Below are 25057 nucleotides of genomic sequence, written 5' to 3' on the forward strand. Positions count from 1 at the left end.
AGGATTACATTGCATATGCAAAACTAATTATCCTCAATGGAGAAGCTGCAAAATCACATGGCAGTAATGACAATAGTGCCTAATTAATGAAAATTAGTGATTCTTTTTACATTATATATTTTACTTATAGATTTAGCAGGAAATTACATCAGACTGGAAGTCATCAATGTTTTATTTACTTTAACATCAATAACCAAGGAGGACTGTCACTTGTGGAAAAAAATCTTATGTATCACATTTGAAATATATTTAAACCAGATTTTTTTTTTATTCTATTAGTATTCCTTTAGTACTTTCAATCAAAATAAGCACACACATCTACATCGTGTTCTGTTCTTACCAGCTCTGCCAAGAGAGTTAAAGTCTATTCAAAGTTAGCAGGGGAACTGTCCATCACAGAGCACAGCTGACAGATACTGCTTCAGCAGTTGGTAAGCTCCAACTGGGCAATTTTGTACAATACATTATTATTCCAGATTTCCCTGACTTGCATTAAGACTGTGGGCTAGAACATTTTAACTCTTCATGAATAGGATGCTGGATGTGCTGCCAGATGCTAATAATTCAGCTGTGTGTGTGTGTGTGTGTGTGTGTGTATGTGTGTGTGTGTGAGAGTGTGAGAGAGAGAGAGAGAGAGAGAGAGAGAGAGAGAGAGAGAGAGAGAGAGAGAGAGAGAGAGAGAACTTTGTTTTTGAAAGAGATTCTGGTGGCTTTAGAGAAATCACCCAGGTACAATATAGCGCTGATAGATGAGAATCCTTACTGCACATGGGAATGAACTCAAGTAAGCAGCTAACTGCCCTTCTAAGTACAATGGAAATTCTAGAACTGACTGGAAAAGAGAACATACTTGCAGAGGAGTAAACTGGCTTTAAGGAAGGCTGATTCACTACTGATCAATGCTTAGTACTCTGTTGTGGCCCAGCAGGAGCCGTTGGAGCTGCCACCAGACTCCCGACAGTGAGGGGCCCTATGAGTCGGCCCTGGAGGATGTGGAGGACCCTGGACAGGGTCCTAACTCCGAGCAGGGCACAGAGAGACTGGTTGGCCACCAGGTGGCTCCTGAGCCTTGGATCAGTGTGGAGGAGACAAGGGAAAGTGATCCAGAAATCAACAGTGAGTTGTTCTGGGATGCACGCTGTTGAAGAGCAACTCGGCTCAAGAACAACTACGTAATTACAGGAGGTAATTACGCTCAGCTGATGGTCATTAGGCTCCTCTCCAGACTATAAAAAAGACTGCTTGTGCCACGCCCTTCTTGCAGAAGTCAATGCTTGGACTAAAGAAAAACTAACTTGGCAGGCTGGATTGCTGCCAGAGTTTGTCTGAATTGCTGCCAAGGTTTGTCGGACTTGCTGCCAAGGTCCTTATCTGTTTGTTTACTTGGCTTTCAGCCACCGAGAGTCTGGACTTGCTATTAAAGGACATTCTCATTAAGCATGTCTCGGCTTTCATTACTGAACGGAGGAGGGGGTCGGAACAGTACTCTATCTCACTGAGAAGTACTCTTTTCCACAACCCAAACTTCCTGTATGCTGTTTTCATAGACTTCAAAGCAGCACTGATTTGATATCCTGAATTAAATTTGGGAAAAGCTAGAGGCCTCCTCAACTGTACAATTATTTACAATCCTGTAAAACTGATTTTACATATCAACTGTACAAGTAAAATGTAACCCCTAGAACCATCTCACCAGTGCCACTGAAACCAAGAAAGGTATCAAACAAGGTGGCATATTGGCCCTTCTCTTATTTAATTTCTATATCAACTCCATGGTAGGCCATCTCCACAACACAAACTTTTACTGCTAACCACTTGCAAAGAAACCTCTTTGTTCTAATCTATACAGATGATGCAGCAAAACTTTCAAAAACACTTATTGGCCTTAAAAGAGCAGTGAGAATACTAGCAGAGCATTACAAGGAAGACCAACTAGAATTCAATTATCAGGGGGGAAAAATCATGGGATTTGTCCAAAGACCCAAGAGCCATTCTTGGAACATAGATGCCCCACAAAATCCAGCAGTTTCAAATACCTGAGGCAGTCGTTCATTCAGCAGTAGGAAATTCATGAGGACTACATCACCCTTAAATTCCACAATACTCAGTTTATTTGAGGCCGAGCCAATAATTCTATAATCCCCACCTGGCCCCTTCTCCAGTTTTGCACCATTTTGCACCAATCCAATTTTTAAACATCAGCTCTCCAAATTCCTAACTGTGATTCTATTGTCACTCTGACTATAGATGGGTGTTCTGACACTCCTTCTTCGCCCGTTCACAGACGACAGTCAGACAGACTTAAAAGGAAATAACTTTATCAGTCCTGGCTCACGCTGGCTGCGAGCCCAAAATAAACATAGATAAAGTCTCTGGCAACAAGGGTTACGCAGCAGAATGCAGAAACAAAACTCTTACAGCACCAGGTTTTCAGGAAGCAAAATCACTTATCCAAGTGTCTCACAAACTCAAACAGGAACGGAACTGAATTCTCCATAAACGAACGACGAACCATGAACGAACATTGACTTCTGCCACCAGGGCGTGGCACCATCAGTCCTTTTATCTCCAGAAGACGACACTAATGAGCAACAGCTGGAACAATATTCCTGTATCCTGACTCAACTCACAGCAAACTTCTGCTGAATCACAACAGATGGGTTTCATGAAAGTGGAGGCTAGAGTGTGGATGACCGTATTTAACTTTACTCAGATTATTCCTCTCTCTCCCCCATTCTTGCGCTATAAAATATGAATGATGGTTTTTCAGTCCGGATGGAAACAGGCAATGACAACTAAAATACCCTCCATGGGCTTCTCTGCAGAATTTCAACTCAGCGTGGAATATAACAGACCAAAGTAATTATTAAAGAACATTTAACAGATACAGGGTACCAAATGGATCGAGCCATGATCTCAAGGTTTATCACCAGTGAATCCAACAGGCATTCTGCCCCCTCTATAGAATTCCTAACTACACTCAAAGTACCATCTAAACCCGTGATGGTGAACCTATGGTGTGCGTGCCACACGTGGCACGCAGCGCCCTCTCACAGTTCAGTTCAGTTCGAGTATGTGTGCACACGTGCCTCCCACCAGCCAGCTGGTTGTCAGGCCTCTGCCATGCATGTACAGGGTGTGTGCAGGGGACCGCATGTGTGGGGTGCCATGCATGCATGCATGTGGGGGCATGTGTGTGGGGAATGCATGCATACAGGGGGAACATGCATGCACAAGGGGATGCATGTGGGTGCTCGCATATGCAGGTGGTGCATTGCATTTTGGGGCTTCGGGCATGCACACACTTTGGGCACTCAGTCCGGAAAACGTTAGCCATCACTGATCTAAACAATTTACTCTGGCACAATGTCAATTTCTTACAGAGAGAGACAAAATCCCTGTGACTCTAGGCATACAAAAACAACAACACATCTGCAGTGGTTATCACATAAAAGTACTAATCATTAAAAATAGTATCTAAACTCTTGAAAATAGACAGATAATTATAGTAGGGAATGACCGTTGGCTTACCTGAATGGTCATTCTCTAGGCACTGCGGGAGTGTCCAAGCATGGGTTAACTTCAGTTTGCTGCCCACGGACTGAGTTCAAAGTTTGTGTAGCCACATTGCCACTGCTCCCTTTGGAGGCTCAGTTTAAACAACGAAGGTATGAGACCTAGAAGGATGCTGTAAGGAGTAAGGTCTATGCCATGGAGGTGATGATTCACGCACCCGCAGGTGAACCCAGGGCGGGGTTGGACACTCCCACAGCGCCTAGAGAACGACCATTCAGGTAAGCCAACGGTCATTCTCCTAGGCGCTGCTTGGCATGTACAAGCATGGGACATACACAAGCTATGTAGTCCCAGGATGGGAAGAAAGTAAGTAGGACCCACAAGGACCTGCTGTAAAACTCTCCTTCCAAATGCAGTCTCTGCAGATGTAAAGGAATCCAGTCTGTAATTCCGAATGAACGGTGACGGCAAAGACCAGGTAGCCACCCTCCAGATCTCTTCAATAGGTGCTTGAGTGGCCCAAGCGGCTGTAGTCGCGGTGCTCCTCGTGGAGTGTGCTGTTATACGAGGAGGAACAGGCCTGGATTGTTGCTCGTAAGCCAACGACCTATGGTGGAAAATGATACCTTCCTGCCCATTGAGGTGGGCTGGAATGATATGAAGAACAATTCTGACTTGCGAAAAGAAGCTGTCCTCTTTTGTATACCTGCACAGCATGGTGCACATCCAATTTGTGCCAGACACGCTCCCTGGGATGACTGGGGCAGAAGTTGGGGAGGATTACTTCCTGCGTAATGTGGAATAAGCTGTTAATTTTTGGTAGAAATTCTGGATCCAATCGCAGAATGACTCTGTCCGAATGTATAACACAAAGGTCATGTGTTACAACACAAATGCTGTAGACTAACCGAGTGAATTGGTTTGAATGGTGGCAATGTTAGGGTCTGCAAGACAATTGATAACTTCTAAGTTGGGTAATGGTGTACTGTCGGAGGACATAGGTTGGTAGCCCCCTTTAGGAAACTGTGAACCCTTGGGTGTCTGCTGAGCCATTGAGAATCGTCCCTGGACAAGATGGTGGCTAGGGCTGCCATCTGCCTCCGAAGTGTGTTGGGGCGAGGCCCTTGTCCAACCCCTCCTGGAGGAAGTCCAGGATTTGCAGAATTGTTGCTACTGTGGCATTGATATGATGGGAGTGACACCAAGAAGATAGTCCATGTTGCATCAAAGATCCACACAGTAGAAGGTCTCCTGGATGCCTGGATGGTGCGGTTGACCTTGTCAGAGAAGCTGTCCTGCCTCAGGAGGTCCCCCTCAAGTGCCACATGACTAATTGGAGCCATTGAGGGTCCGGGTGTGTTATGGCCCCTTGGCTGAGGGAGATCTGCTCCTGAAGTATGCGCCAGTGCTTGGTCACTGACAGGCTGACAAGGTCGGCGAACCAGGACCTCCTTGGCCAGTGTGGGGCGACTAGCAGTACTTCAGCTCCCTCCAGCAAGATCTTCCTGATCACCTGAGGGAGAAGTGGGAGAGGCGGAAAGGTGTATAACAGGCCGGGAAGCCAGCGGCATTGAAGAGCGTCCATCCCTTCCGCACCAGAGCATTGGAATCTTGAAGAGAACCGGAGGAGGTATGTGTTCTCTGGACTGGTGAACAGGTCTATTGTTGGAAGGCCGAACTTCTGGGTCAGTTGGTGAAACAGTGATGACTGAAGCCGCCATTTCGAATTTCTGATGGTTATTCTGCTGAGCCAGTCTGCTGTCACGTTCTCATCCCCTGAAATGTGATCCACCCTTATGGACTGGAGATGGCATTCTGCCCACCGTCCCAGGGCTTCTGCTTCTGACATCAGGGCCTTTGATCGAATTCCACCCTGGTGATTGACGTACGCTTTGGTGGTGATATTTTCTGTCAATATGAGGATGTGAGACACCTTGATGAGCTGCCGGAAGTGGTGCAGGGCTAATCTGGTGGCCCTGAGCTCCAGCCAATTTTTTTTGTGGGCGAACTCCACTGGGGACGATCTGCCCTGCGTCATGTGTGTCTGTAGGTGGGTGCCCCAGCCATACAAGCTGGCATCTGTTGTTATGACCAGGCGTTCTGGTTCCTTGAAGAGGGATCCCTTCTTCAGCGCCATTGCCTGCCACCATCTGAGTGACTACAGCACTTGTGGAGGAACACTCACCACCCTCTTGGAGTTGCTGGCCTTGCACCGTTGAATCAGAAGCAGGAACCATTGAAGCTCCTGTGCATGCAGCCATGCCCAGGGGACCACTGCGAAGCACGAGATCAACTTCCCCAGCAGCTGGGCTAGCATCACGAGAGGCGCCGACCTGGACCTCCGGACCTGACGCACAAGGGATGTGATGCTGTCCATTCTCTCTTGTGTGAGGAACACTTTGCAAAGTCTGGAGTCGATCACTGTGCCCAGATGCTGGATTCTGGTGGTTGGCAACAGGTGGCTTTTCTCCAGATTTACGGAAAAGTCGTGTTGTTTGGGCGTGTGTATGGTGATGCTGAGATTCTGACACGCCTGCTCCCTGGATGATAAGATCAGCAGGATGTCATCCAGATAACAAACGAGTCTCACTGGACGAGATTGAAGACATGCAGTGACAGCAGCCAGAGGTTTGGTAAACGTCCTGGGGGCCGATGAAAGGCCGAAGGGAAGAGCCTTGTACTGGAAGTGCTGGTCTGCAAATTGGAACCTCAGAAACTTGCAATGTGCCGGACGAATGGGAACATGCAGGTATGCCTCCTTCAGGTCGACTGATGTCAGGAAGTCACCCTGCCTGATGCAACCCAAGATGGTCTGGAGTGATTGCATCTTGAAGCGCTCGTGTGCCAGATAGATGTTGAGTTTCTTGAGGTCCAGTATGGCTCTCACCCCTCCTGAGGACTTGGGGACCAGGAAGAGGATGGAGTAGAACCCCCTCCGTTCTTGGCCCGCGGGAACTTGCTCTATGGCTGCTATCTTGAGCAAATGTCTGATCTCTGCCTGCATCAGCTGGCATTTGTACATTGACCTTGGGAGTGGACAACGAACAAAGGTCTGAGGGGGTATTGAGAGGAAGTTTAAGGTGAGTCCGTGGCAGATTGTGTTCAAGATCCAAGTGTCCGTCATTGTCTCCTCTCACTGGTCAGCATAGAGTTGAAGTCGACTCCCTATGGGAGGGGACCGGTGATGGTCACTTATTCCTACGAAAGGAACAGTTGGAATACCCACCCCGGAAGGACTTACAACTACCCTGCTGTCTATTTTTGTCCCTGAATGCTGCCCTGTCCTGGGTACAGTCCTGCGTCTGGGAATAGGAACGGTTAAATCCTCTAGAAGTGGCTGGAGGATCTGTGTTCCGAAAGGACTGCCTGCAGAAGAAGGATTGGCCCTTGCGGGCAGGCTTCTTGGTGACAGCTGGGAGTTCTTTGCGTTTCTCCTTAGATTCAATTAAGACCGAATCCAAGGCCTCCCTAAAGAGCTTTCCCCCTTTGAAGGAAGTGGAAGCGAGTTTCCACCTTGCCTTCATGTCCGCCTGCCAGTGTCTAAGCCATAGCAGGCAGCATTATGTTACATTGGAGGCTAAGGCTCTGGAGGAAAATTTTGTGGCGTTGAGTGAAGCATCAGCAGAGTACTCGACTGCAGCCATAATCTTATTGACATCCTGTCGCAGTCTAGTATCACTCACTGGCAATTTAGATTGCAGCTTACGGAGCCAGAAAAGGGCTGCCCTGCCAAAATAAGAGGAGGAGGAAGAGGCCCTCATAGCCCACGTGGTGGCGAGGTGGGTCTATGACAGGCCTCCTCAGCCCTCTTATCCTCTGCCTTAAGGCGTTCCAGCAAATCCGCTGGAAGGAGAGAGTTGGAAGTAAAGGCAACAATGGGGTCATCCACCAGAGGAAGCTTTAAAAGATCCTCCATACTGCTCTCCATGGAGTAGAGCTTCTTGTCCACCCTGCTCAGATTGGCCATTGATCCCGGCTGTGCCCACTGGCACTGGATCACATCCAAGAACAAGTGAAGGGCTGGTACTACCCCCTGGGGTAGAACATTTTCTTTGAAAAGCCCAGCACCTGGGTCCTGGGAACCAGTGAGCTCCTTATTCCCCTGCCCTGTGGAGTCCTTATTGCCCTGCCGTGGGAGACCCATCTAAACAGAAGAGGCCCTGGCCTTGGTGGGGATGGCCTTGAACATCGAGGGCTTGAACAATCCACAGAAGTTGGGTGGATCAGGAGCAGGATTTTTGTCCTCAGGCAAATATGGAGCCTTCTGACCGCCCCCACTCCTCTGCCTAAGACTCCTCTCTGACAGCCGAAGAAGCCAGAGAGGATGATCTCCCAGCCCGGTCCTTCAAGCCTGTTTGGGTCTTGCCTGGCGTGGGAGACCCTGGCCTAGCTGTCTCATGCCCTCGGCTATGCCCTGAGATATCACATTAGTAATGATATCCTTCATGTCAGTGAACATATTGCATCCCTGGTTCTCTGCTGGGTGACTGGTCCCAGGCCTAGGCAATATCAGAGGGGGATCCTCCTCCTCCATGAGGGAACAGTCCCCTTCCCCTGACTCTCCCCCCAGGGAAGGACAAGGTGACTCTGGGGCCATGCTGGATGGGTCTGGGTCTGAGGACAAATTGCAATCCCCTTCCTCTGGGATAGAGAAATGTCCCTAAGGGGAGGAGGCAATGGGGGCCCAGATATGGCCTCTGCGAGGGAGGCCTTGCAAGCCTCTGAGCCTTTTGAAACTGTTTTTCTAAGGCTCTCTGGCTCCTCTCTGCCAGTCTTTGAGAAGCCTTAGACATCCCCTTAGCTATGGTCTGCTTGCCTTTAGGTGGGTGCCCCTTAGCCACCCCCTTGCTTGCAGGCCCTGGCCTGCTACGTTTAGGGGAGGAAGGACCTGCTGAAGCTATGTCTTCTGCTGCGCTAGTGGAAGCCATGCCGAAGCTGGAACAGTCAGGCCAACACTGCAGGACTGTTGTCACTAGAAGACCAATTGATCTGAGTCCAATCTGCTAGTCTCTATCCAGGAGTACTGAAATTGGCTGGTCAAAATGGCGTCTGTTGAACGATTCCGGAATGCCCACAGATCCACGCCAATTTTAAGCAAAGTATGGCCAGCTGGGAAACCAAACATCTTGCAGCCGCTCTAATACTGCCCTTGATGGTGAGGGGGGGACCTGCCTGGTGCTCCAGAGCAAGGTCCTTACATAGGCAACCCCTCCCAGCGGCGATCTGCTGATGGAGACAGGCAGCGGCAATGAAACGGCCGACAGAAAATTTTGCGCCATCCAAAATGATTGCCCCGTGACTCGGAATGGCACTGGGGGCTGTCTGGAGGTCGGCAAGGCTTTTAACAGCCTCCGGAGTGCTTATTAAGTCCTCCGACAATTAGGTGGGGCCCTCCTAACTACCTACCTGGCCCCAGGCTCGACAGCAGCCGCTGAACAAGCCCCCCCGCAGTGAAGCCTCAGCCGCGTGGGCACGAACAGCAGGCCTGCTCAGCGCAAAGGCGATGAAAGGAAACGTATGCCTTGTAAATAACTACCCTAATCTACTCTATACAAAAATAAGAAAAAAGGCTATACTAATCACACTGCTTGGAGAGCCGAACTTGATGCTCAAGGACTGGAGCTCCCCAACTGCGTCCTTTTAGGGCGACTGAGTTTTTAAAACTGAGCCTCTAAAGGGAGTAGGAGGCATGGCTACACGAACTTTGAACTCAGTCCTTGGGCAGCAAGCTAAAGTTAACCCATGCTCGGACATCCCAAGCAGCACCTAGGAGAATCTGGACTTTACTCAAGCCTGATTTGAAGTGGTTCTTTATTTATTTTTCCCGGGTTTGTAATTATCATGGTTTGTAAATTGAATTAAAACTTTAGTAACATTATGCACAATATCACTTAAGAAAGAAGAGTTAATAGGCTATGCAGGAGGAATAACCTCCACCTCTTATTTGGTGACTGGATAATATGGTTTAACACACAAGTTTTAATTTTCTTATATCACTTGTAAACCTATTATTGTCCAGATTATAAAACTAATTTCTGGAACCATCAGAGCATGCATCTCAGAGAAAAATAATTCCACTTTCAACAGCGATTTTTTAAAACTCTCCCATTATATTTAGAATGAAAGCAGAGCATATACATTTTTTGTGGTTCATTGCTTTAATGATTAGGGGGGAAAAAACCACTGTTACTGTTAAAACCAAAAGTAGTCTCAATCATCTACAGTGGGTTAGTAGAAAAATGCAACAGATCTTTAAATTACCTCCTTGAATAACCCTTAGGTTCATAATACACTCAGTATTCAGTTCACCTTAATAGCTACTTCCGGGGTGGGGTTCAAATTTTTTTTACCACTGGTTCGGTAGGCATGGCTAAATGGCGGGGGGTATGTGACTGAGTGGGCATGGCCAACTAGACGTCACTCAAACACACTCAGTCACACGACCCCACCATCAAGCCACGCCCACTGAAATGGTAGTGAAAAGGTTTGACAGGAGGCAGGTGTGCTGGGCCAGGGCTCTTCACTTTTTTTAATCCCCAGACCACGTGATCAGAGTGGCGTGCTGCTCCAAGAAGCTGTGCTTGGCTGGCTTCCCCCTGTGTTCGGCGGCTGAAGCGGTTGGGGTGCAGCGAGCGCTGCAGGGCCAGGAAGTGCTGCTGAAGCTGGGTCCAGGGAGAAGCCACACGGGCAGCCCAGTATTCCAGTGGGGCTCCGGCTGCTGCAAAGCACGGCATAAGGAGCAGAAGCCCCCGAATCCAGCAGCGCCCTGCAGCTCCAGCAACAGCAGCGTCGAGCTGCCTGGGATTGGGCCTGTCGTGGGTCCCTCATGCACATCACCCACTGCCATCTCTGCTCCGACAGCCGGGCACCCTGTCCACGTCCCTCTCCGCCTTCCAACTGCAGCGTGAAGGAACCCCGGGCCGAGCAGGGAAGTGTCTGCCAGCCGCCTTGCCTGCCCAGGAGTTGCGAGGGGGGGGACTCCAACAAACAACCTTGCTGGAGCTAATGGAGTGTCTGCCCACCTCAGTGGGAGTGACCAATGCCGAAAATGCTGCAAAAGATGAGAGGGGCAGGAGTGGGGCATAGCCCAGAGGTTGGGGAACCCTGCTATAGAATATCTGTTATTCTCTATAACCAATATATGTTCTATTTATCTTGCTAACAGTAATAGCAATAGCAGTTAGACTTATATACCGCTTCATAGGGCTTTCAGCCCTCTCTAAGCAGTTTACAGAGTCAGCATATCGCCCCCACAGTCTGGGTCCTCATTTTACCCACCTCGGAAGGATGGAAGGCTGAGTCAACCTTGAGCCGGTGAGATTTGAACCGCCGAACTGCAACTAGCAGTCAGCTGAAGTGGCTGCAGTACTGCACTCTAACCACTGCACCACCTCGGCTCTCGGTAATAAATGGATAACCGAAATATAGATAAGTTTAGCTAATATAGCAGATTTCCTTTCCTTCATTATTATCACTGTCCACTTAAACGGAAAAGTCAGCTTGGATAATGTTTAATAGTCTTTTCATATAGCACTTCATTGATTACATATTATACAGCAGTGCAAAAATCATCTCAGTTTGAAATTATGTACTACATATATCTTTCTCTGTTTTTTGCATCAAATGATTTGCTGAGGCAGAAATAAAATTTAATAGATTCTAAATCATCATATTGGGTCCAAGTAAGTTTAATTTTGTTAAAATATTAAAATCAGCTATTAATCTTTATTTACTGACACAAATCAGACATGTGAACTAAGCCATCAAAATCTCAACAGAAGAATCCATAATACTGAAGTTAGATAGATATTTCTGTTTGAACTGCTAAGTCATCAATGTAGGACATTCGTAATACATTCATTCCTTATTGTCAGCAATAGCAAATTTGTAGCAATTTGAGGGTGGATGCTATGAAAAGTAGTATCAGTTACTCCGTTTCAAATTATATTTTTGGAATAACGAAGATTGTATTATATGATACGTTTTTGCCTGAAACCAAACATTAAGCTATTTCAGGCATAACAAATAAATTGCTCAATAAGAGTTTATCATTAGTGAAGATAATTGCTGGTTTAAGTGTAAAGACAACATTAGCGAGATTAAGTTATTATTCTTTTCATTTCTCTAATAACAATCTCTATGCACATTAGAGAACAAAAGCATAATAAAATCCAAAGGAAAACAGAGAAAAAAAAACATCCAACATCAACTGTAATATTCTCTTAGAAAAGTTGGGATTTAAAATCCTTTGCTAGAAATATAACTGGAGGCCTTTGTTTTATCTCTGTCCCTCTCCAACTTCATTAAGAATGGCTTAAGATTTTGACTTATAGACATGTATATTCAGAAGGAGAGATTTATTTCAATATCTGGCCTCTGGTCCCAAGCCATTCCATCTTAAAAGGCTGCTCCAACCATCAGGAATAGTCCTGGTGGCTGGGACCCCTGACTGAAGAATGTCTTAATAGCTACATCTGCCTAAACTAAATAAGAAATGTTATTTTTTAAACAAAACCAAACTTTTTAATTTCTTACTGCTCATAACAAGTTTATTGATTTTCCAACAGGATGTTGTAATTTGCTTCCTCTCTCCTAGTACTGTGCTTTCGTGGCCCGACAAAACCGCGCTCGTCAAAATAGCGGCGACAAAACCATGTCGCTAAAACTGCGACGTCATCACCGCGGCGACAACAGTGCGGCGACAGAAAGCCGATTTAAATTAAGGTAAGGGTTAGGATTAGGTTTAGGGGTTTGGTTTAGGGTTAGGTTTAGGGTTAAGGTGCTGAGCGCTTCGGAAGGCGCGGATTTGCCCTTTGCGGTTATGTCGTCGCGCTAGGGTCGTCTTTTTCCCTAGCACTTCGGATGGCGCGGATTTGCCCTCCACGCTTATGTCGGTGCGGATAAGGGCTTCGCGGTTTTGTCGGTGAACCCTGTGCTTTTTACTTTTGAGATACATGTTTAGGATATTCAGACATAACGTAAGAAGGAGACGTTAATGGTTACTCTAACACTAGGAATCAAAAACAACAAAGAGGCCATTTCCCTGCACGCTGATAAGAAACTCTAAAAATGTGGATGTCAGATATTGTACAATGGGGTAGTTGGAATATTAATACTCAGTATGATACCGAGGGTACAATTCTGGGGAGATTGCTAAAGTATTTGTGGAAAATCATGAGACTGAAAAGCATGGAAGAACTATAAACTATACTTACACTAACAGCCTTCAGGAAGAAACTTCCAAGATATCCAAGCCTACCTAAAAAATAGGATTGATTGCATCCACCTACTGAACTGCCATATGTAGAAAGCATGAAGAGCAAGACTAGAAAAATGAAAGCATAGAGATATGTCTCCAACAGAGAAGACTGTTCGGAATTTAGTAGAATAAAATCAAGCTTCTGGTTTTACCAATCCTCTTCTTTGAACTGAGAGCAAATTTCAACAATATAAAGAAAATTGGGGAAAAAAAGAATAATAGGACAATAACGTCTAACTTTAATCCTCTTTATGTTAATATAAAAACAGTTTTAGGTTTGACTGGTATGAGTATCAGATTATTTCACATATTAATTGCCATTACTGATTTGGTTACTGTTTTTACATAGAGTTGTAAAATTTTATGTTTTTTTTTTTTTACATAGGATAGAGTTATTTTGCATGGCTGAAGTGAACATTTCCCAATTAAGAACTGTATACCAACCTGTTTGATATATGATCATGAATTACAAATGAATCAATGGTTCTGTAAGTTTGACAGTAATACATTACTACTTTACATGGAGTGACAGAAAAAAATTAATAAATGAATGAACACATGCATCTATGTGTATGTGTATATGTATATATACATACATACATACATACATATATACACATATATGTTTTCTGAGGTTTTCGCGGGTGTTAGTATGTAGGTCTTTGGTTATTCAGGTTTTCTCCCGCGTAAAATTGGAGGTGTCTTGGCGACGTTTCGACGAAGTCTCATTTGTCATCTTCAGGCTTCATGCTTCCAGGAGCAATGTGAGATCTCGGCTGTTTCTTCCTTTTAACTGCCAGTGGGGGTTTGAGCTGATTGGGTGGGAGCTTGGCTGTGTTCTGATTGGGTGGAGGTGTGTTCTGATTGGTTGAGGGTTTGTGTTTCATGTAAGGTTAAGAGGGACGAATGAGACTTCGTCGAAACGTCGCCAAGACACCTCCAATTTTACGCAGGAGAAAACCCGAATAACCAAAGACCTACACACACACACACACACACACATATATATACACACACACACATATATATGAATGAAGTTGGAAAGAAATTTATTGCTCAATGTCTCATTAATTTGCCCATTCTCCAAATTATTAAACAATCCCATTGTAAGTGATCTATTAATGACATGACAAAGTCATGTTCTATGCAGCTTCAGCAAATTAACAATCAAGGAAACAATGTTAGACAACAAAGATAAATATAAATAGACCACTTTGTTGGAATTATTGATGCACTTAACAATTTCAAAAAATGTTCACGTGTGAATTCAACCACTCTGTTTGTAACAGCTAATCATCCTTTAAAGCAATGCATCTACCCCAGACAAGAAGCAAAACAACCTGCATTTCCACCTACCTGTGCTAGTGCGATATGTTCCTGTATGTGCTGGTTGAAGAGGGTCTCCCTGACTCTGGCTGAGACTCCTCATAGGCGGCTTCTGATACACTCTGTCCTCATAAATAGGATCTATGTGATGCTCCGGAGATTGTAGCGCCCTTAGTTCCGAGCCCAGATGGCTATGCTGACTTGTGTATGAAGCCCGGGATCCAGCTGCAAAATAAAGTGATATCAGAAACTTTATGAGAGGGGGAAAAAAAGAGCATCTACAAAGAGAGATATTCTTAAAATATTATTAATATTGGTTCACCGACAAATGCACGCTCGACAAAAGCGCGCCGACGAAACTGCACCGAGAAAACCGCACGAGGTCGAAATCGTGCCAACAAATGAACGCAGAAGCACGCCGACAAAAGCGTGCCTTCAACAAACAAGTAATAACAACCGAATAACCCTAACCCTTACCTTAATTTAAATCGTGCTTTTGTGGGCACGTTTTTGTCAGCGTGTTGTTGTGGGCGCGTTTATGACATCGCAGTTTTCTCGCCGCGGTTTTCTCAGCGCGCTTTTGTCGTGCGCACATTTGTCGGGTCACGATTAATATTAAGAATTCATTATTAAAAACTTCCGGTAAGTAAAAGCAATTTTTTTAAAAAAAAAAAACAACCAAACCAATTAAAACAATAAACAAATTGGTATATTCCATATAAGAAAAAAAAAAAAACATAATACAAAAAGGCAGTAATAGTTCAGATTTATTAGCTTACAGTTAAGAAGACCTAAACTTTCAAGGAAACAAAGGCGTTCAAAAGTGGCTACACATCAGAGTTTTTTCTATACTGTACAGCAGCAGCTTCTCTATTTTTCATCAACTGCATCAGAGGTGGGTTCCTACCAGTTCGCACCTATTCGGTAGAACCGGTTCGAAGAGGTTCCACCAGTGGACCCGGAAAGCAGGCCACACCTACAGAAGAGATTCCAAAAATTTTTGAAACCCACCACTGGTCCTTGGATATGATTATTCTACACTATCATGCTCCTATTTATAAAACTCAGTGCCTCTGTGGAAGGTAAGGATGACTACTGCGTTTGTGGTGCAATCAGAACATTGTGTGTGTTGAAGTTGTTTTAACACAAACCAAAGATGCCTTTTAAAAAACAAGTTTACATCATATTCTTATGCATGCCAGTGCTGTGTGTGAGGTAATTTAAGGTGGTTCTGACAAGTGTCATCGGCATCTTCATATCTGGTCACATGGGCAGCAAGCCACTCCCATCTGGTCACATGGGCTGCAAGCCACTCCCACAAAGGAGGCCACACCCACAGAGTACGTTCGAACAATTTTTGAAACCCACCACTGAACTGCATGTGCACTTACTTTTTCTTGAAAAAACAGCTGGGAGAAAGGTTAGCTTTCAGCATCTTTAATGTGGTGGATTTAGGCCTTAATCAAGTCTATGGATTTATCTTTTTGTTTAAAAAAGTGATCAAAAACTGGAAGTGCCACTCAATGTAAAAGATACTGGGAACTGATAAAATAGTGTTAATAATGATCAGCAAGGACACCTCCAGTTCCATTCTGTTTGTTGCACAAATCTGGCTTTTTTGCATTTGCAATTAGGCTTATTCCCCCCCCCCCTCTCCAAAACAGAATAGATTTCTACCAAGAAACCTTTTAGAAGATGAAGGAGCAAACATTCAAATGAATATCAAAATTACTTCCTATACTTTGTTAAGCTCTGAAACCAAGCTAATTTCAATATGTTTTTCCTCTAAGACAACTCCAGTTCTATTTGCATAAAGAATAAAAGAAAGGGGATAAAGGCAATTCTCATTTATTCCTCTTTCATTACATGCAGTCCAATTTAATATGGTTCCCCAGCCCTCTATACAAGCTTCACATTTAGCACAGATAGTTGCAAGAAGCAGAACAAAGCAAAACAAACATTATGTTCTCTATCCTCCAGGGGAACTGCTTTGTGAATGAAATTCCACTTATAGAAAGTCTGGATCCAAATCATTAAACAGTGATGAAATGAAGCTACTGTAGGGACATGGGGCTAGCAGAACAAGTTAAAGAATATCTTCCACAGTAGATAAAGAACAGGGAAAGAGATTTCTGTTGGGGAATGATTTGGTGTAAATAAAATCAGTGGACTAATTATATGATCATTTGTTAGCATAATCTAGGAGAAACAATCTTTCTTCCACAAAAGAATCACTTCAGGGAAAGGCATTCCACTCCACTCATGATAGAAGGGTGTTCTGACCCCCTCCTCCGTCCAGTAACAAATGCCGAGACAAGCTTAACTGGAATGTACTTTAATAGCAAGACACCAAGACCTCGGGGGCTGAAAGCCAAGCAGAACAAACAGATAAGGACCTTGGCAGCAACTCAGACAAACTCAGGCAGCAATAAACAAAGATAAGGCTTGGCAGCTATCCAGCCTGCCAAGCTCACAGTAATGTCCTCCGACATTCAATCCTGCGTTGACTTCTGCAAAGAGGGGCGTGTGCACAAGTAGCTTTTTATAGTCTGAAGAGGAGCCTAATGACCACCAGCTGAGTGCAATCACCTCCTGTAATTGCGTAATTGTTCCTGACGCCTAGTAGCTCTTCGATGGCGTGCATCCAGGAACAACTCACTACTGGCCTCCAGCTCACTCTCCCTTGTCTCCTCCCCACTGGTCCAAGGCTCAGGCGCCTCCTGGTGGCCAACCAGCCTGTCTGAGCCCTGCTCGGAGTCAGAACCCTGTCCAGGGTTCTCCACATCCTCCAGAGCCGACTCATAGGGCTCCTCGCTGTCGGACTCTGGTGGCAGCTCCAACGGCTCCTGCTGGACCACAACAGAAGGGTAAGGCCACCTTTCAATTTAAGACTTAAGACTTTTGCAGCAAACAGATCTCCTGGCTGTAATCTCTCATCAATAAAGTTTTCTCAATTTGTTTTGAGTTGCATTTTTGGAGAGGGGATCTGTATCCTGTAGTTATAATAAACTTATACAAGAGATATAAATATAAATCCTGAGATATAATACAGAGGCAAAAGCCCATCTTAACAGCCTATATGTAAGGATAGGGCACATTTTCTTAAGGGAAAGAAAAAATCTGTGTTCATGCACTTTTGTTGGCTAATTGAAAGAAACAATGCTTAGCCATTAAAGATGAATTAGTCATTCTGGTCAATACCTCTATCAAGATCTCAAAGAGGAGACTGTGATCTTCCTGCTTCTAGTATATCTTTCGGCAGCATTCAACCCCATTGTCTTCTGCATCACCCGCAGAGGTTGGAACATGGGGACATTGTTTTATGTTTATTCCACTCTTAACTTAATAACAATTTCTTTTTGATGTTGAATTCCTTATAACTCTGCTATGGACTTCCTCAGGATTTACTGTTTTCCCTTAACATTCAAATGAAAGTACTGGGGAAGATCATTTGCTGCTGCAGGATGAGTTTTCATCAATATGTTCACAACATCCAGTCATTCATCCCAACCTTAAACTGAGCCAAAGATACCACTGAAGTTCTGAATAAAATGAGTGTCTAAAACCTGTTGGGATTTGAATGGTGGTAAAACAAGCTCAAATTAAATCATAGAGAGATAGAGTTGCAGCAATCTTATAATATCTACTTCTAATGGAGTCACAATTCTCCTGAAAGACTTGGTTTGCGACCTGTGAATCCTAAACAGCACCATATTCAGGATAGTATTTGCTCATCTTGGCTAACATAGCAGTTAGCACCCTATCTGGATCACGATAGTAACTCATGTCCTGATCATTGCCCGACTAGACTATTACTACAATACGTTCTATGTGAATCTGTCTTTGGAATTGACCTACTATTTGGCCTAGAAATTGCAATTGATACAAAACTTCTGATTGATTAAATGCATCAAGTGAGTAATTGCTTCCAAATTTCAAGAGTTCAAGAGTTCTGGAAGAGTGGCTGTTCCAGCCACTGCTGGAAGACTCGGCAGCCAACTTTTGTGGTTTGTGGCTGCTCTAGGAGTGCACTCTATGGTTGTGGGCTGGCACACTCCTAGAGCAGCCACTGCTGGAAGACTTGGCAGCCAACTTTTGTGGTTTGTGGCTGCTCTAGGAGTGTGCTCTATGGTTGTGGGCTGGCACACTCCTAGAGCAGCCACTGCTGGAAGACTCGGCAGCCAACTTTTGTGGTTTGTGGCTGCTCTAGGAGTGTGCTCTATGGTTGTGGGCTGGCACACTCCTAGAGCGGCTGATGCTGGAAGACTCGGCAGCCGACTTTTAGAGTTTGGAACTGGAGAAGACGTTATGCTTGGAGCGTTGCGGCGATGGCTGCAGGGAGAGCTGGGCCCGGACATGTTGAGGCTAGGAGGCATGCCTGTTGGGGGCGGAACAGGCGCCCGCGCAACCCCCTTCTCCAGCTGGGCAGAGCTCCATGCACTGACCTAGGGGGTATCCCTAAAGTGCCACGCCGCAATAGCTGGGGAGCGATCAGAGCGCCACGTGGCTTGGCACCTTAGGGATACCCCCTAGGTCAGTGAATGGCGCTCTGCCCGGATGGAGAGGGGGTTTGCCGGGTGGTTGCTCGTGAGCTTCGTCACCTCATGGCTGCTTTGCCTCTGAGGCTGTACCCAGCTCTTCGGGAGCCAGTTCGCAAGGGAGCAGCCACCCGGCAACCCCAAAACAATAAGCCCTCCCCTATAATAAGCCCAAGGCCATATTTTGTAAGTAAAAAGAAAATAAGACCCAGTCGTATTTTCAGGGAAACACAGTATATACAAAACAAAAAAGGCAATATAGTATCCTCTCTTTCTACCTATACAGCATGTTTCCAAAGCAGTCCCCAGCAAGCAAATGAAACTTCTGTAAATTTATCAAAAAAAAAGAAAAAAAAAGGCCAGGTACCTGTCATTATTTTAATGCCCATGATTAGGTACTTATTTAATTTTGGATCAGAATCCAACAATGTAAACTATGAACCCCACCAGGTGGTATAACGCATGCCATGAGGCTCAGTAATGGATATGATTGAAAGCAGCTGCCTGGCAGAAACTAAGGTGATTTCAAACTGTGTTCCGCAATCTTTATGTACAGGTTTTTAAGCGTAAATTCCTTGAAATTTATGTTGGGCTATCTCCTTAAACGTTATGGAGGGGCAGTGGATTTATTTTTACAATTAACATCTTAATAGTGAGGTTCAACAGATTTGTAAGAACCTTTTGTGAAATGAGTATTAGATCTAGGAACACATCCAACAATCTACTTTTATGTACTTGGGCTGGCCAGTGTGTTGACTGGGTAAGATTTTGTGAAGGAAAAAAAAAATAAGACTATACATGCAAGTAATAATACTAGGTGTATGTTATGTTAAAAAACTGTTCTGACCCCCACCTTGTTCATTCAGAAACGAAAGCCAAATGAAGCTTGCAAAGGAATGTCTTTATCAGTCCTGTCTCGAGCTGGCTGCGAGCCCAAAATAAACACAGATAAAAGGCTCTGGCAAAAAGTCTTCACTCAAACTAATACCAAACAGAATTGCATAAATCAAGACACTTATCCAAATGCTTTTCTCAATGGTTACACACGAACGGAGAACGTTGACTTCTGCAACTAGGGCGTGGCACCATCAGTCTTTTATCCACAGGAGGAGATCCTCAACGAGCCACAGCTGCTTGATATCCTCTCCTGTGAGCATCCTGAAACCACTCACAGGAGGTTTCTGTGTCAGAGTCTGATAGCAGCTCCAAAGGCTCCTACCGAGCCACAACAGAAAACTATTGAACTTAAGAGGCTAATATTGTTTTTCTTCATGCCCAAATATACAGTTCTGTTAAATACTTCATTTTTTTCAATTGGTATGCGCACAAACATGAACTTCTACATATGTAAACATTTAAAAGATTTCTACACATATAATATATGTGAAAGAAGAGATATTTTGCATAGCTTGTAGCATCTTGTCTGCCTTTTCTGATAAAATAAATATATGCAAGTTTTAAATTTTATTTTCTGTTTTTGTAACCCAAGTCAATCTGGAAATTCTGGGAACTGTACAATGGAATAAACCCCTAAAAACAGCATATAGTAAAATAATAATAATCAACCCACCATAAGATTGAAGTCATTAAGCATATTACAAAGCATCAAGAATGAAGGAGTTCTATGAATCTCCATGGCAGAGTTCAAAGGTTGGGAATCGTGACAGAGAAGACTTTCCAAATAGTCCATTTTCCCTAAGTCTCACATGAAAAAAACTCATTGTGTCCCCTCTCAAAATGTTAATAGCAATAGCAGTAGACTTAGCAATAGCAGTAGACTTATATACCGCTTCATAGGCCTTTCAGGCCTCTCTAAGCGGTTTACAGAGAGTCAGCATATTGCCCCCAACAATCTGGGTCCTCATTTTACCCACCTCGGAAGGATGGAAGGCTGAGTCAACCCTGAGCCGGTGAGATTTGAACCGCTGACCTGCTGATCTAGCAGTAGCCTGCAGTGCTGCATTTAACCACTGCGCCACCTTGGCTCTTAAATAACATAGTAAAGAATTATCAAATCCTGTGGCATAAGACACAGGAGCAGCTATGGCTTCAATTGCTATGGTCTTTCATGATTCAATTCCCCCTCTTCTCAGATAGAAATAGAATCACAAAAGATACAGATTCTCCCAACTCCCAACATTTTTAGATGGTTCACCAGGATACCATGGCTGATTGTACTGAACTCTACCAAGACACCTAAAATGACCAAAAAGATACACTCCTTCTCTTAACCTCTGACAAAAGTAATCAAGAGTAATTTATGATAATTTTAATCCATGACTAAGCCTGAATCCTGACAGGAAAGGATCCAGATCATCCATTTCTACCACTTAAGACATGTCTTCTTTCTAGCCAAGCCACTTTGACATTCAGAACCTGTTCTGCCCCCCCCCCCCTGCACGGCTCGTTGACAAACGCAGGCAGACAAACTTAAAAGGACTTTTCTTTATCAGTTTTCAGTTCAAACTGGCTTTGAGTCCAGAAAATAACATAAACATAAATCTCTGATAAGAATTCAAAACAAAAGCTCTTACAAACGCTGCAGTTCTTCCACCGTCTCCACGGATCAGTTTTACATGAAACACCAAAGCACTTGTCCAAGTGTAACAGGCATAAATCACAATTAGTAATCAAACAATGTTTTACCAAACACGGAACACAGGAAGGAACGTTGACTCCAGCAACTAGGGCGTGGCAGCATCCCTCATTTTATCTCCCAACTTGCTTCTAACCACTCCCAGCTGCCTAATGAATCTTTATCCCGAAAAGACTCTCAGCAGAACTGCTGAGTCACAACAAGAACCTAATATATTTCATGGAACAAGAGAAAAAATGTATTTTTTTTTACTTTATTGCTAGACATTTTAGTCACAGCAAGGCAAACAAAGAATGTATGTCTAAGAATTACAGTATGTATGTTATAAAAAGAGCTAAAATTATGTTGAAATAATTATATTTTCCAGTTGTAACTTGTACTGAATCAGTTATTGTGTGCAAATAAACTTAACAAGGGTCTGAAGCCATGTACTGTACTTATATTAACAGAGCCATTTCATTTTAAGATGAAGAATTAATCTCTAGTACCCAGCTATATCTTCTTGATGTCATTATTTAAGTAGATGACAGAATAATGTCTGCAATATGTTAACACCCTAGGGTGCTAACATCTGAACACACACAGCACTAAACTCAAATACACAAAAATGCAATTGTATTGTAAAAATGTTAATGTGGCAGATGGCTAACTGAAGCTCTAAAATATGTCGAGCCATATGGTAAAAACTGATACACACCTTGAATATTATCACCTCTCGCCTCAATCCATCCCAAGCTTGTGGCAATAAAATATTAATCATATGTTGTATAAAGCCTTGTTAAAAATACTCTATTATTAATGCCAAAAGGGCAACAAAGAAGAACTTGTCCTGTACATATCACAAATGTTTTCCTACTGCTAAATTAAGGATATATATATTTTTTGATTCTGGAAATGAATTACTGCTGTGAAACGGCTTGCAAATCAACCCCTCCTTTGGCATCATAATTTCCCCCTAAGTAGTTAAAGCTGGCACCTGCTACAGAACAGTTTTTGCTCACTCTCTTTCTAAACTCCTCAATATAGCTATAAAGCTATAAGGCTATAAAAAGATTGAACAGCCCTGCCCTACTTGTCACAGAATAAAGAGAGCACCTTCTGTTAAGCTTCTGGCGTGCTGAGGCAACACATCCAGCTGAAACTTGCTGACCTCCACAACTGTCACATATATGTACACATATCTTGTGTGCAGTGGTGGGATTCAACCGGTTCGCACCTATTCGGGAGAACCGGTTGGTAACTTTCTAAGTAGTTCGGAGAACCGGTTGTTGGAAGAAATCTCCTTTTGTTTTTCTCCACTTTCCAGGGCTAATCCTGTAAGGAAGGCAGGAAGGAAACTTTCTAGTGTTGTTTCTAGCCTAATCTTTATTGACTTGCTTACAGAAACTGCCTCTCCGGTTAACCCTTATTGCATTGTAACAGCTAAGACGAAGCGCCTATCGATGTGAGTGATGTTGAGTTGACCACGCTCACCCAGTCACATGACCACTGAGCCCCGCCTACCCAGCTGGTCATTAGGGCAGAGAAGCGGTTGTTAAATTATTTGAATCCCACCACTGGTTGTTTGTTTGTTTGTTTGTGTGTGTGTGTGTCTGTGTGTATATATCTAATATCTATATCTATCTATCTATCTATCTATCTATCTATCTATCTATCTATCTATCTATCATCTATCTATCTATCTATCTATCTATCTATCATCTATCTATCTATCTTTCTCCATCTATCTATCTATCTATCTATCTATCTATCTATCTATCTATCTATCTATCTATCTATCTATCTATCTATCTATCTCTAGCTCTATCTATCTAATCTATATCTAATTGCTTCCATTCTTTGTCCATCGGCTCGTCACAAGAGACCATCCAGACAGAAAGCCCAATATTTTACTGTTCCCTTTGTTACATTTTGTGTTGTATTTGTGCTGATTTATTTATTTATCAGCACAAATACAACAACAACAACACACACACACACATATACATACATACATATATACATACATACATACATACACACACACACACATACACACATATAATAACATCTCACAATATTTTTGTTTCCAGCATTTTATGATGTTTTCGGTATCCAGAACATCACACCAAACCTTAGAATGTCATGGAGTTAATGTAACAATTGTCTATAATACGCCTTGCCTCTTCTTCCCCATGAGCATCTTTTATTTAAGCAAAATATAACTAAAAGCTGTAATAGGACCGTTAGCTCTTGGTTGCAAAAATATGGATAGTCATCCCATTTCATCAAAGAATTTTCGGTATGTCTTTCCTGCCATATAATGGTCATCTGTTGTTTTTGCCCCCTATATTGGCAATACTAACTTTTAATATAGAAATAAGGCTTACAAGCATGTATCTCAAATATGTCATCTTTTGATAAAAAAGCAAAAATAACAACCACCCAAATAGCTATTTTAGAATATGCTTCATTGCCTGATTTGCTTCAGCTATACAATGTATTTCACTTGCCATTGTACCCCATTTGCTAGAAAATTTTGAAATAAGATGCTATCCCCTTGTGGGAAGTTATCATCCAGCCCTCCCCCAGAAAAAATGAAATATCCTAGGAAATATTGAAAAGGCAGAATGTTTCTCTGGATGTGAAAAGAAGCATGTTTTAAAAGACAGAATAGTTGCCTGTGGCTTCCTGCCCACCCCCACTTTGTCAATAGGCCCATTAAGACTAGCCAGGCTAGCCCACTTTACATAATAAAGACTTCAGCAGCAGCTACAGAAAGGCATGATAATATTGGCCTTTGACTCAACTCTCCACATGGCATCTGAGAACTCATACCTGGATTCAAAACAGCCTAGAGAGTAGCCCCCTGCATGTCACCATGGGAGTCTGACAACCAATCAGAATACATTTCTTATACAGGAACAGGAAACAGAGAGGTGGGACTAAACAGGGTATAAAAAGCCTAGCAAGCCCCTTCCTCAGCCCTTCTCTTCTTCTCCACCAACATTGAAGCATGTGATCACCTTTTCTGTTCAGGGCTCAAGCCATGTGGTCCTGTCCACCAATAAACCATCTTTCCAAGCAGCCTCCATGTCTCCAGTGTCTTCTTCCCCACTTGGAGCTGAACCCAGAAGGACATTTCTTTCAACACCCCCCTTAATTCTGTTTTAAAGCCTTATAAATCTTAGACATGAAACTTCTTTGATGAACAGGATGGCTCCAAATAATCAAAGAATTATGCTGGTTTTTTTTTTTTTTTACTGTTTCATCTCAGCGCCACAGCTGCAGCTATGAAGGGAGGCCATGATCCCCACTAGGTGGCTATGTAATAATATCATTTTTATTTTGGTTGCCGGTCTAAATTATCAACACTCTTATGTGGTTGCAATTGCTACAGGATTCTTGATTCATTAATTATTCACCGTAACCAAAATGAAAATGTTAGTAGTTAAGAAAGCCTTCCCTATTATTGTTATTAATAAGTAACAGTAGGGGTTGCTGGATATCACCTTTAAAGCCCTACATGGCTTAGGACCCGGATATCTACGAGACCGTCTTCTGCCACGTACCCCCCAACGTGCGATAAGATCACACAGGATGGGCCTTCTCCGTGTGCCGTTGACTAGACAATGTCGTCTGGCGGCTCCTCGGGGTAGGGCCTTCTCTGTAGCTGTCCTGGCCCTATGGAACGATCTACCCCCCAGAGATCCGGACCCTCCCCACTCTCTCGGCCTTCCGAAAGTCTACTAAGACCTGGCTATTCCGGCAGGCCTGGGGCTGTTGACCTCATGAATGAGGTCCAGCCCTACTAAGATTGAGTGCATGATGTGTCTTTTTAAC

At 43.8% G+C, this 25057-nt stretch overlaps 1 protein-coding gene across 1 annotated transcript in view; it reads right to left on the minus strand.

The window, feature by feature from the left end:
• CTNND2 (catenin delta 2) overlaps window positions 1–25057 on the minus strand; it is a 256541-nt gene that overhangs the window by 211876 nt on the left and 19608 nt on the right. The window contains 1 exon segment of the mRNA XM_032219498.1: window positions 14132–14326. Coding sequence (XP_032075389.1) covers window positions 14132–14326 — 195 coding nt within the window.

Source organism: Thamnophis elegans, chromosome 6 (assembly GCF_009769535.1).
Source record: "Thamnophis elegans isolate rThaEle1 chromosome 6, rThaEle1.pri, whole genome shotgun sequence".
NCBI lineage: Eukaryota > Metazoa > Chordata > Lepidosauria > Squamata > Colubridae > Thamnophis > Thamnophis elegans.